This window comes from Lepidochelys kempii, chromosome 3 (genome assembly GCF_965140265.1).
Source record: "Lepidochelys kempii isolate rLepKem1 chromosome 3, rLepKem1.hap2, whole genome shotgun sequence".
In the NCBI taxonomy this organism is placed as follows: Eukaryota; Metazoa; Chordata; order Testudines; family Cheloniidae; genus Lepidochelys; species Lepidochelys kempii.
The window spans coordinates 63,919,676-63,933,158 of NC_133258.1; the positions used below are offsets into that span (position 1 = coordinate 63,919,676).

The 13,483-nt window shown below is 42.1% G+C and overlaps 1 protein-coding gene across 5 annotated transcripts in view; it reads right to left on the reverse strand.

Annotated features, from left to right (window-relative positions):
- Positions 1-12,722, reverse strand: part of IBTK (inhibitor of Bruton tyrosine kinase) — a 97,313-nt gene extending 84,591 nt beyond the window's left edge. For all 5 annotated transcript variants that reach the window (XM_073336541.1, XM_073336543.1, XM_073336540.1 and 2 more), the window contains exons 1-2: positions 12,507-12,722; positions 557-1,231 (exon numbers count right to left, since the gene is read on the reverse strand). In XM_073336541.1, the coding sequence (XP_073192642.1) occupies positions 557-880 (324 nt within the window). In that variant the 5' untranslated portion in view covers positions 881-1,231; positions 12,507-12,722. The remainder of the gene's footprint in view (positions 1-556; positions 1,232-12,506) is intronic.
- Positions 12,723-13,483: the final 761 nt, after the last annotated feature.

The following is a 13,483-nucleotide window of genomic DNA, read 5'->3' on the forward strand; positions in this document are numbered from 1 at the left end:
GAGCTGTAGATACCTGATTTGTTAAGTACTGTTTCCATTTAACAATTTTTAGTGTCATGGAAACATTTCCGTTACTATATTTGGTAAACGCTTATTTTTACAGAAATTCAAAAATCTGGTGCCAAAGCTAAACCCAGACTGTTTTGTTAAGATCTCTACCCTGCAAGAGTTTCCAAGTAAATGGAAACACATGCAGCCCATTGACTTCAACAGGATTCCTCACAGGCTCAGGGGTCAGGTCCTGTGGAGTCACTTACAAAATCAACACTTGAGATCCTGTCTATATTCCAAGCTACACAGGTTTAACTTCAGATTGGCCCAATTGTTATTAGAAATAAGGAATCAAGTTAAACTAAAATCAATGCAATTCAGGTTTACATTGAATTAAGCTGTGTCCACAAAGCGTTTTGTACTAGTTTAGCTCAATCAGTTTAAAAGTCACACCTTGAGTGAAATTTTGATATAGGAAAAGGCATTTCAATACAAGTTCATGTATCACACATCACAAACACATTAAAAAAAAATTAGTGTGCAATACATGAAGTCAGATACTGACCTTCAGCAATGACCAAACACAGTCAATGTGTCCATAAAAGATGCCTCTGTGCAAAGCTGTCCATCCAGACTCCTTGTCTTTTGCTAATAAATCCACTCCTTTGGTGTCTGCCAGCCAATCTAGCACGCCTTTCTTACCACAGGATGAAGCAAGATGGAGGACATTCCTGCCAAAGGTATCCTTTAGAGTTGCTGCATTGTAGCAGTAAGAAGAAAGAAAGGCCTTGATCTGGCCTTCACTTCCTCTGGTAACTACAGAAATAATATCCAAAGCATGCTGCAGGGAATGACACTTCAGAGTGCAGTCAGGCAGGATAGAATTCATTCTCACCTTTCTGAAATGGCTCCCTCATTAAGAGGAGCAGCCAGTAAGAATGCTAAGGCACTCCCTTTTTACAACACAATACAGTGCTGGAGAAAATTCATGATTCCTAGTACTTAAATTCAGTTTCAAACAGCAGCCATGAGAATCTTCATGCACTTATGTTTGGCACTTAATCAAAAAATATAAATATTTATAAATATAAATTTATATTTTAAAGTCTTATTTCTCCATATTATACAACAAAAATCTTGTTATTGTCCATAGAAAATTCCAAGAATCAAAAGAGTGGGGAGGGGGGCTCCCCCTCCACACTGTCTAATTCTTCTAAATCTCCATAATTGCAAGGGAGACCTGCAAGAAAAGGGATAAAAGGGGAAAGAGACAAATAAGGATTATGCAACATTCAATAGACTTTTACACCAAGACCGTACTTGTTTGTGGGTTTGGGGTTGTTTTTTTTTTTTTTTTTTTGTTTTTTTAATAGATATGAGAAACATTGAATTTTGGTAGGCCCAATTTTTGGTATCTATTGCATTGATGTCTCCATATATCATAAAAGCCCCACCTGATTCCTGTAAAAATATGAAACTTCTCAGTCATGCCCCACAGTTACTCCAGTTGACTGAATCACCCAACAGCCCCCTTGATTATCCAAATGATTTAAATAATGTATGGATTAAAAGGACAGTAAGAACTTTAAAGGTAAAACTGTGCCATAATCTACATCCACCCACCCACCCACACAAAATACACGTCATTCTTTAAACGTGTTTGGGGGGAGGGAGGAAATTGTTGTGTTTTTTTTAGCAAAATTTTATTTTAGAAAAACTCAAAAAAATTTATTCTCTCAGAGGAAAAAATAAATCTGGGTAAGGAAAACATTTCAATTTCAAGATTCTAATGATTCATTTTCAAGTCTGACCAATGAGACTAAGAAGGATTCTTAATTATAGGAAATATCCTAGGCTGCCAGACACTATAGTATTGTGTTTTATTCATTTAAAAAACAAACAAATCACACATTAAATGAAGTACAAACAACCAGCATTCAAAGCCAAAAAAATCCCAACCATTCAGCTAAGTACATAATCAATTAGAATCATCAGTGACCTACATACACCTCTCAGGAAAATTGAAACTGCTGTTCAATCTGAATTTGAACTCCTATTCAAGCTAAACAAAAAATAAAAAAAAAACACAACACACAAACTTTAAAACATCAACCTTCTCCAGCACAAACGTCACATTCTGAGCCAGATACTACTCTCATCTACATGTGTGCAACTCCCTCACTTTAACAGGGTGACAAAGTGAATGGTGTTTGGCCCTCTATATGTAGGATTTAGAACTTTTTAGCTTACGAATGAAACCTGGGTTTGAAATTCGCCTAGAAACGTGAGTGGTAAATCCCAAAAGGACCAGTACAATGTTTTCACAAGAACTTGATTAATAATACATCAATGAGTCCTGTTAATATTAACTCAATATGAAACAAATTTAACATAGCTATGTTCAAAAACCAGTCGGAGAACACTTCAATTGCTTTGGTCACTCAATTACAAACCTAAAAGTGGCAATTCTTCAACAAAAAAACTTCAAAAACAGACTCCAATGAGAGACTGATGAATTGGAATTAAATTTGCAAACTGGATACAATTAACTTAGGCTTGAATAAAGACTGGGAATGGATGGGTCATTACACAAAGTAAGACTATTTTCCCATATTTATTTCCCCACTGCTGTTCCTCAGAAAGAAAAGGAGTACTTGTGGCACCTTAGAGACTAACAAAATTATTAGAGCATAAGCTTTCGTGAGCTACAGCTCACTTCATAGGATGCATACAGTGGAAAATATAGTGGGGAGATTTTATATACACAGAGAACATGAAACAATAGGTGTTACCATACAGACTGTAAGGAGAGTGATCAGGAAAGGTGAGCTATTACCAGCAGGAGAGCTGGAGGGGGGTGGCGGGGGGATGATCTTTTGTAGTGATAATCAAGGTGGGCCATTTCCAGCAGTTGACAAGAACAGTAGGAGGGGAAATAAACAAGGGGAAATAGTTTTACTTTGTGTAATGACCCATCCACTCCCAGTCTTTATTCAAGCCTAAGTTAATTGTATCCAGTTTGCAAATTAATTCCAACTCAGCAGTCTCTCATTGGAACCTGTTTTTGAAGTTCTTTTGTTGAATTGGTCACTCGATTACAGACCTAAAAGTGGCAAAGAGATTGAAGTGTTCTCTGACTGGTTTTTGAATGTTATAATTCTTGACATCTAATTTGTGGCCATTTATTCTTTTACGTAGAGACTGTCCAGTTTGGCCAATGTACACAGCAGAGGGGCATTACTGGCACATGATGGCATATATCACGTTGGTAGATGCGCAGGTGAACGAGCCTCTGATAGTGTGGCTGATGCAATTAGGCCCTATGATGGTGTCCCCTGAATAGATATGTGGGCACAGTTGGCAACGGGTATTGTTGCAAGGATAGGTTCCTGGGTTAGTGGTTCTGTTGTGTGGTTGCTGGTGAGTATTTGCTTCAGGTTGGGGGGCTGTCTGTAAGCAAGGATCGGCCTGTCTCCCAAGATCTGTGAGAGTGATAGCTCATTCTTCAGGATAGGTTGTAGATCCTTGATGATGCGTTGGAGAGGTTTTAGTTGGGGGCTGAAGGTGATGGCTAGTGGCGTTCTGTTATGTTCTTTGTTGGGCCTGTTCTGTAGTAGGTAACTTCTGGGTACTTTTCTGGCTCTGTCAATCTGTTTCTTCACTTCAGCAGGTGGGTACTGTAGTTGTAAGAATGCTTGATAGAGATCTTGTAAGTGTTTGTCTCTGTCTGAGGGGTTGGAGCAAATGCGGTTTTATCGTAGAGATTGGCTGTAGACAATGGATCGTGTGGTGTGGTCTGGGTGAAAGCTGGAGGCATGTAGGTAGGAATAACAGTCAGTAGGTTTCCGGTATAGGGTGGTGTTTATGTGACCATTGCTTATTAGTACTGTAGTGTCCAGGAAGTGGATCTCTTGTGTGGACTGATCCAGGCTGAGGTTGATGGTGGGATGGAAATTGTTGAAATCATGGTGGAATTCCTCAAGGGTTTCTTTTCCATGGGTCCAGATGATGTCATCAACGTAGCGCAAGTAGAGTAGGGGCATTAGGGGACGAGAGCTGAGGAAGCGTTGTTCTAAGCCAGCCATAAAAATGTTGGCATACTGTGGGGCCATGCGGGTACCCATAGCAGTGCCGCTGATTTGAAGGTACACATTGTCCCCAAATGTGAAGTAGTTATGGGTGAGGACAAAGTCACAAAGTTCAGCCACCAGGTTTGCCGTGACATTATCGGGGATACTGTTCCTGACGGCTTGTAGTCCACCTCTGTGTGGAATGTTGGTGTAGAGGGCTTCTACATCCATAGTGGCTAGGATAGTGTTTTCAGGAAGATCACTGATGGATTGTAGTTTCCTCAGGAAAGCAGTGGTGTCTCAAAGATAGCTGGGAGTGCTGGTAGCGTAGGGCCTGAGGAGGGAGTCTACATAACCAGACAATCCTGCTGTCAGGGTGCCAATGCCTGAGATGATGGGACGTCCAGGATTTCCAGGTTTATGGATCTTGGGTAGCAGACAGAATACCCCAGGTCAGGATTCCTGGGGTATCTGTGCAGATTTGTTCTTGTGCTTTTTCAGAGAGTTTCTTGAACAAATGCTGTAGTTTATTTTGGTAACCCTCAGTGGGATCAGAGGGTAATGGCTTGTAGATAGTGGTGGTGGTGGTGGTGAACTGCCTAGCAGCCTCTAGTTCATATTCCGACCTACTCATGACGACGACAGCACCTCCTTTGTCAGCGTTTTTGATTATGTCGTCAGTTGTTTCTGAGGCTGTGGATGGCATTGTGTTCTGCACGGCTGAGGTTATGGGGCAAGTGATGTTGCTTTTGCACAATTACAGCCCGTGCAGGTCAGCGGAAGCACTCTATGTAGAAGTCCAGTCTGTTGTTTCGACCTTCAGGAGGAGTCCACCCAGACTCCAATGAGAGACGGCTGAATTGGAATTAATTTGCAAACTGGATACAATTAACTTAGGCTTGAATAAAGACTGGGAATGGATGGGTCATTACACAAAATAAAACTATTTCCCCTTGTTTATTCCACCCTCTCCCCCCTTTACTGTTCTTGTCAACTGCTGGAAATGACCCACCTTGATTATCACTACAAAAGGTCCACACTACCCCGGCTCTCCTGCTGGTAATAGCTCACCTTTCCTGATCACTCGTTACAGTCTGTATGATAACACCCATTGTTTCCATGTTCTCTGTGTATATAAAATCTATATAAAATCTCCCCACTATATTGTCTACTGTATGCATCTGATGAAGTGAGCTGTAGCTCACGAAAGCTTATGCTCTAATAAATTTGTTAGTCTCTAAGGTGCCACAAGTCCTCCTTTTCTTATTGTTAAAATATATAGACTTTATTTCCAGTCTGAGTTTCTCTAGCTTCAACTTCCAGCCACTGGATCATGTTATACCTCTATCTGCTAGACTGAAGTGCCCATTATCAAATATTTGTTCCTCATATAAGTACTTATAGGGTGTGATCAAGTCACCCCTTGTCCTTCTCTTTGATGTGGGAGTGTTCCACAGTCACACTTTCTTGAAGGATATGCAAAAGAGAACTGACCCAGTATTGGATATTGATAAGGAAGTCATCATTCAATAAGCACCAGCCTACCTCCTTATTCCAAGGAAGTGGAAGAGGTGTTTGAGAACCATGACAACTGCCGAAAGTGATAAACTAGAAATATGACACTACACCCTGCACAGATACAGAGATAAGTGCTCTCTTACAAATATTTACTTTCCTTTATAAAGCATTTTGAGATCTACAGATTAAATGTATTATAGAAAAGCTAAGTATTATAATTCATATAATCTGTCACACTTTAATACCGGACCTTGGTTCAAAAATTAAAAAGGGAAAAAATATACATATATAAATATTTAGCTTTGACACATCTATGAGAACCCTGCATTTTCCCTCTCCTTCACTATGCTCCCAAGAATTATTCAAAGTTTATAACAGTGCTATGACTGTACACAGCAGTGCATTCCATATGATGGCATCAATTCAAAATTGACATTAATTACAATGTCATTGCCAGCTTTCATTTTAGAGCCCACACATGGAAAGTTCTGACCAAGCAAATCTCAAATAGCACCAATTACAAAGACACTTTCATTGGAGATACTCCAGAGATAAGAACATAGGGTAAGGAAAACAGGAAAAGATGCAGAATTTTTTTTAAAAAAAGGGGAGTGGGCAGAAAAATCAACAGAGAAACAGACACAGACTTACTGTGGACAGACAGATCAGGTATTAAAAAGGAAATGCAAAAACTACATGGCTAGGAAGCCATGTACAATATTACATAATAAGAAACCAAGAGACAAGCAGTGAGTTACAATAAACTAATTCCATTCTGATTGCACTTTTGCAGCAAATGTAGAATTTTGACATGATAGAATTATTGTCATGTAAGTCAGTTCAGCCCTCCTTTATTACAGTATTACAAACAGGGTTGCATGTACTATTAGCGCATTAATACACCTCTTCCGGCATTTTATGAGGCACAAGGTCGTATATATCTCCAAGGCAAATATTAATAGATCAATTAAAGCACACAGTCATATTATTATAGCGCTCAAAAACAGGTTAGCAATTCTATTTAAATTTTTTTTTTAAGAAACATAACAGGTCCCCAAGCCAAAAAGTTTATAAATTAAGGCCCCAATACAGCAACTGATCCTCATGTCTATGTGAAACGCTGTTGACTTCAATGGGGCTCTGCACAGATGCAGGAGTCTACCCACATAGATTCCCAATGAAAGGGATCAGAATCTAACAGAGAGGGCAGGGAAGTAGCACAAGCGTGTGGTGTTGTTTTGTAATTCTGTTTTTGTATGGTGCATAAGCCATGGTCTATTTCTCTTTCTGTCCAATGACCTCTGCCTATATTTCTCTTTTGGTAATTATTAACCCTTATTTTAATTTGTGTTATAACACTAGCCTTTTTTCTTTTTTAAACCTGTAATTATTGAGCTTTTTATTCTTTCAATAAGAACTAAAACTCCATGCCTTTTAAAAAAAATTTTTGTTGTTACAAAAGGCCTAGAATGTCAGTGTTAACTCTTTTTGAAGAGCAACTTCCAATTTTAACATACTCTTTCATTACAGAAAATGGTTTGCAGCAAAGAGAGGAGGAATTAAAAAGAACGGAGTAGCAAGAGTATCATGAAGATGTTTATGTTTGATCGTTCATTTTGCGGCAGGATTGTTTCTAAATCCTTACCCACAACAAAGACTCTTAGGACTTGTCATCACATACAGCACTACTGCCGTGCAGCTGTAGCACTTTAGTGAAAATGTTCCTACACTTCTCCCAACAGTGTAGTTAATCCACCTCCCCAGGAGGCAGTAGCTATGTCAGTGGGAGCAGCTCTCCTATCAACACAGCACTGCTTACGGGGAGGTGTGTGTGTGTATAGAATGTCAGTATAACTATGTTACTCAGGGATGTAGACGGTTCACACCCTGAGTGACATCGTTATATTGCATGGGTTGGTAGCGTAGACCTGGCCTTAAATATGACCGGCTTTCTCCAGGAGCACAAATCCTCTCACTAGACTCCTCAGCAGCCCACGTGAAGAAGAGAGATCTTCCAACTATTGCCCCTCAAGAGTTGCCTATTGGCAACAAGCACATGGGACTATTTCAAAGCCTTGTGAATCAGGGAGCACATAAGCACCCTCATTCACCATCTTACATCAGACACCCTAATGGGTGCGCATTCTCCCAACCTCAGTTTCTTCTCCTGAACTGCAGAGTTCTGTATGTCATCCGAACTTTTTGGGCAGAGGAAAAGATGACTAAAATTGCTGGAGTTGCAGCCAACAATTGACTCAGTTCTTTATTAACACCCCACGTAGAAAGTCCGGTCCATTTGTCTGTCACTTCTCAAAGTAGGTAACAGGGAGACTGCTCAAGAGAGCAAAGTTATGTATGTGTTTGCAAGATCAAGGCCATGGTTATCACTATTCAGAATGTTTTCCTTTTCTCTCTCTTTACTATCTTTACATATTAAAAAGGCAATTTTTCACCACAAAAAGCTCTAATAAAGGTCAAATATAATCTTTTCTGATCTAGAAGATTTTATCAATAAATTAAATCTTGTGTAACAATTTAATGTAAATTTAAAGCAGCCTTTAAGCAATTTAACCCCAAAAGGTATTCACAAAATTCATCTATATTAATATGCAGCGTAAAGAATCTGTGACAAGGAAAAGGGGTGGCTGCATGTGCAGGAGAGAGTGGGGTAGGGACTGATGGGATAAATTAAACAGAATATGATATTAAGAGAGAAAGATTTGAGGGGAGATTAGGAAAAGAAAGACAGAAAGTTAGGGAGAACATAGAGAACACAATGCAGAGTATGAAGGAGAGAGGTAAGTAGGTGAAGAGAAAAACAAATACCGGAAATCACTCAAGAAAAGTAAGGACCATGTGAAGCATAGCAAGAAAGCACATCAAAACCATGAGATCGGGGTTTTATTATAGTGTATTAATCAGAAAAGTGACTGACAATATTACATATATCACCAAACTTTTATGCTCTTGAATTGCAGGGAGATGGTTTGGGGAGTACTCTAGCACAATTATTTAAGCACTTCCTAGCTAGGGTGAAAACTAACACAGCAATGAGCACTATATGTTTAAAAAAACAAAAAAGAGAGATTAGCTAGACAACTTAGTTCTTGGGGTAGCAGTGTCAGGTAAATATTTCAAGTCCTGTTTTATATTAGGCACAAGTTACAGTATCATTTATGATCTGCAGGGTATCTAACAAGACACAGTACATAGATGAAACATTACAAACAATATTTCAATGAATGCACTAAAATTCTTGAACAGAAAATGAGGTTTGAAGCTCTGTTTGCAGTATCGTTGTAGCTCTGTTGTTCACAGAATATTACAGAGACAAGGTGGGTGAGGTAATAGCTTTTATTGGACCAACTTCTGTTGGTGAAATAGACAAGCACTGAAGTTTACAAAGCACTCTTCTTCAGGTCTGATATTTAAGATGACTTTCAGAACTAATCTAAGAGCTGTCATGATTAGAGAAAATATGAATAGCTTACATGTAGATAAACAGTATCTCTTCAAATTCTTCCTGTTCATGCAAAGTGTTGAAAAGTCATTTATAATTTAACATTAGAGAAGGAAGAAAAAGTTGAAGCAATTTGGATAGAGAGCACACCTGTTATAATTTGGAAGATGGCAGAAACATTTTTAGTATACTAAAGATTAAGATCATTGCACTTTGGGCTAGACACCAATGAAACATGTATTACATTCATTCACTCTGGCATCTAATTATTCTGTAGTTTAATTTTTCTCCCTATTTTGGCAAACACTGGGAGTGCTGTAGAGGCAGAACACCTAGCTCCAAGGAAAGGAACAGCAGCATGTTGCTCTTCTCCTTGATAGCCTCTGCAATGTTCCAAATCCCTACCAACCTAAGGAAAAAGGGATCAAGACCCAAACCTAAAACTCATTCTTCACGGCTCCAGACGCCCATAAATTTGCTTTTAAGAGTCTTAGACTTCTAAAATTCTATTATTATTATTATTATTTAATTTAGCTAGGTTTTAGTTCTCAAAACATTTTCTAGTATTTCACTATAATTGTAAACTCTTTCCAAAGTAATCATTATTCCAGTGAATAATTCAAGGTCAAATAAAGTGATTTCAGAATGTATACAACACATACCTTGATACTATCTGGTCCAAAGTAAAGGTCTTAATGTTTAGCCCATTTTTAATGTTAAAAAGTGTTTGCATAATCTTTAAAATTGTCTTCCATACAATAGTAGTATGATCACCATCAAAACTGCTTCATTACACAGAAGCATTGTCCTTCCGGTCTCTTTAGGGTGGTATAAGTGGTTGTTCAAACAACATCAGGTAACAAACATTACACATGTAGCAATTGAAACTTCCTCAAAAAACTACACCAAATCTGGAAAAAAATTAGAGAGCCCATTTGTAAGTGACCAGAGTCACAAACAGGCATAAAATAAATAAATAAATCACAGTGCATATCCTGACATTACATTAGAACATTTTTTAATCATGATGTAGAGGTGTTCTAACTCAAAGCTATCACATACAAATAAATCATAACCCAAAACACCAGGATAACATGCTGCAATTATTTTTTGGCACCATGCAACTCATTTGACATAACTTCTCCTTTCTCTGCCTTTACTGCTGCAGAAGGGAGGGAGATGGAGGAAAGGAATCCCAGCAGCTCTAGCCCACTTGTTCAATGTTCATTAGTCACGATGTTAATCTCATCACTGTTAATGAATACCATAAAGAGAAAGGTCTGTACTTAATTCATAACAAAATAAAACATCAAAATGGAGCACAATTAATTAACCAGCTTTACTAAAGTATCTTGAAATGACTCCATTTTACACAAATTGAACCCATTTGTCAGAACTAATGAAATACAGATGTTGAAGCCTTTTAAATATAAAAAGGAATGTTGCATGTGGTACATTTGGAAATGGTCAAAATTATTCAGACTTAATATTGTGTATTCAAACACATACAGGCATGCATGCATGCACGCACACACACACACACACACACACACTACAGCTCCCCCCACTCATTTACTGGAATCATATGCTGGATCCTTGATTAAGCTCTATGTGTCAAACAATGTTCACACCTTATAATATATTCTGGTGAACCAACAATACCTTTTTCAACATTTCACTGAATTTAAAATTATTTGGTGGATTTACCACTTAAAGTGTGAATTTCATAAATAAATTCAGTACACGCTGCCAAATATCTATTAGGAAACTTTTATCTGAAATGCGTTATTATTTAAAAGGTGGGTGGTTTGTATCATAAATAATCTGGAAGATGGTGTGGATTGCACCCTCAGCAAGTTTGCAGATGACACTAAACTGGGAGGAGAAGCAGATACGCTGGAGGGTAGGGATAGGATACAGAGGGCCTAGACAAATTAGAGGATTGGGCCAAAAGAAATCTGATGAGGTTCAACAAGGACAAGTGCAGAGTCCTGCACTTAGGACGGAAGAATCCCATGCACCACTACAAACTAGGGACCGAATGGCTCGGCAGCAGTTCTGCTGAAAAGGACCTAGGGGTTACAGTGGACAAGAAGCTGGATATGAGTCAACAGTGTGCCCTTGTTGCCAAGAAGGCTAACGGCATTTTGGGATGTATAAGTAGGGGCATTGCCAGCAGATCGAGGGACGTGATCGTTCCCCTCTATTCGACATTGGTGAGGCCTCACCTGGAGTACTGTGTCCAGTTTTGGGCGCCACACTACAAGAAGGATGTGGAAAAATGGGAAAACGTCCAGCAGAGGGCAACAAAAATGATTAGGGGTCTGGAACACATGACTTATAAGGAGAGGCTGACGGAACTGGGATTGTTTAGTCTGCGGAAGAGAAGAATGAGGGGGGATTTGATAGCTGCTTTCAACTTCCTGAAAGGGGGTTCCAAAGAGGATGGCTCTAGACCATTCTCAGTGGGAGCAGATGACAGAACGAGGAGTAATGGTCTCAAGTTGCAGTTGGGGAGGTTTAGGTTGGATATTAGGAAAAACTTTTTCACTAGGAGGGTGGTGAAACACTGGAATGCGTTACCTAGGGAGGTGGTGGAATCTCCTTCCTTAGAAGTTTTTAAGGTCAGGCTTGACAAAGCCCTGGCTGGGATGATTTAGTTGGGGATTGGTCGTGCTTTGAGCAGGGGGTTGGACTAGATGGCCTCCAGAGGTCCCTTCCAACCCTGATATTCTATGATTCTATAAGACAGGCAGCAGCCAATCTCCTCAGTGGAAAGAGGAGTGAGACCAAACTAAAGAAAAGGTGGTGGAGCACCAAGAAAACCCAGAAAGGTCTCTGGTTTTTCGAACTCTATTAAAAAGTTTCATCACTTTGGTACTTCTCCAAGAATGTTTCTGTACACCGGGTTTGAAGCCTACATCACTGGAGGCCACTGCCAAAAGGTCTAGAATAAATAACCTGAGAGCCCACGAAAGGAAGAGGACTTTCGAGGCTGTCTGTCTGGATAAGGACAGCTGCCCAGATCCTTCCTGTGGTCCCTTTAAGGCGTTTCAAAGCGTCAGTGCCAGGCAGGGGTCTGTGTCTGGGACACGGTGCACACACCTCCCCACTCAGGCTCCTATGGCGAGGGGGCTGCCAGGGGAGGGCTCGGACTGAGCTACCGCCAGCCTCAGCGCCGCTCTCCTCCGCCAGCTGTGCGGCGGCCCCGCCCCTCCCTGAGCCTGTCTGTCCATCTTCCCCCCGCCAGCGACTCTGTCCCCGAGTCTCGCCCCCTCACACCCGCCTATGACTCTGCCTCCTGGGAGAGTTCACGCCCCTTTCCCCCTCGGGCCCCTTGTCCGCCTCCAGGCCAGCTCCCGCCTGTCTCTCCCGCTCTGTCTCTCGCCTTGGTCTCCGTCCCCCCGCCCCGGGAACCGGTCCCCGCCGCCCGCCCGACACGTCGGCAGGACTCTGCGCCTCCTCACCAGTCGCTAGATGAAAGGGCTCGGACAGGGTCGGCGGGACGCGCGCTGCGCGGCGCGGGGACTCATCCTCAGTGCCTCCCACTCAGGGCCAGGCTGCCAGAGGGCTCAGACCGCCCGAGCGGAGCAGAGCGGCGGCAGCCACGGCTACAGCCCAGGGCCGAGGGGCAGGAGAGGGAACGGCTGCTGAGTGCCCACACCGAAACAAGAGCTCACGGGATTGGCGGGAGCGCTGTGTATCCCGCACGCCTATTGGCTGACGGTAGCCACCGCTCCGGCCAGCGCCTTCGGGCAGGGAGCCAGGTGTGACTGGCACGCGGGGTCAGAGGGCGGGCACCGCTGACGGGGCTAGGTGCGCGTGGCGGGGCGTGGCTGGGCGAGGCTGGGCTGGGCGCGCGTGTGTGGCGGCGGTGCAGAGCCCGGCATCGAGGGCAGCGCGCTTTCCCCTCCCTTGTCCCGCACAGGGACGGTTCATTGCGGCAGGGGTCATGAGCACGGGCAGGACATTTCTAGGGACGGGGAGATGCCACCCCGCTCCCGGGAGAGCCTGCTTTAATGTGAGGGGGGAGAAGCAGCCTCAAAGATCCAGAATCACGAGTCAGACCCTCCCCGCCCCCCCCCCCCCAAAAAAGAGAGAGATTTGTTGGGTTTTGTTTGTTTGAAGCTATTGGAGTTTTGTTCAGGCTCCCGCTGTTGACCTCCCAGCCCGCCCATGCCCAGGGAAGGCGTGGGGCAGTTAGTGTTGCCTGATCTCTCAAATTTAGTGCTAAGATTATCTTGACCCCTGATGTGGGCGCACTCACTACCACATCTGCCCATCCTGCGCAGCAGTTAATTCTGTCCCCACCTCCAAATCTATTCTGTACAGCAGTTTAGCCCCCGGCACCTCTTCTCCTCCAGAGGCTCTTCACCCCCCCTCCCCCCCCACACACACATATCTTTTCTGGGCCTAGGGTGGGCTACAGTGGGGTCCACTCCCT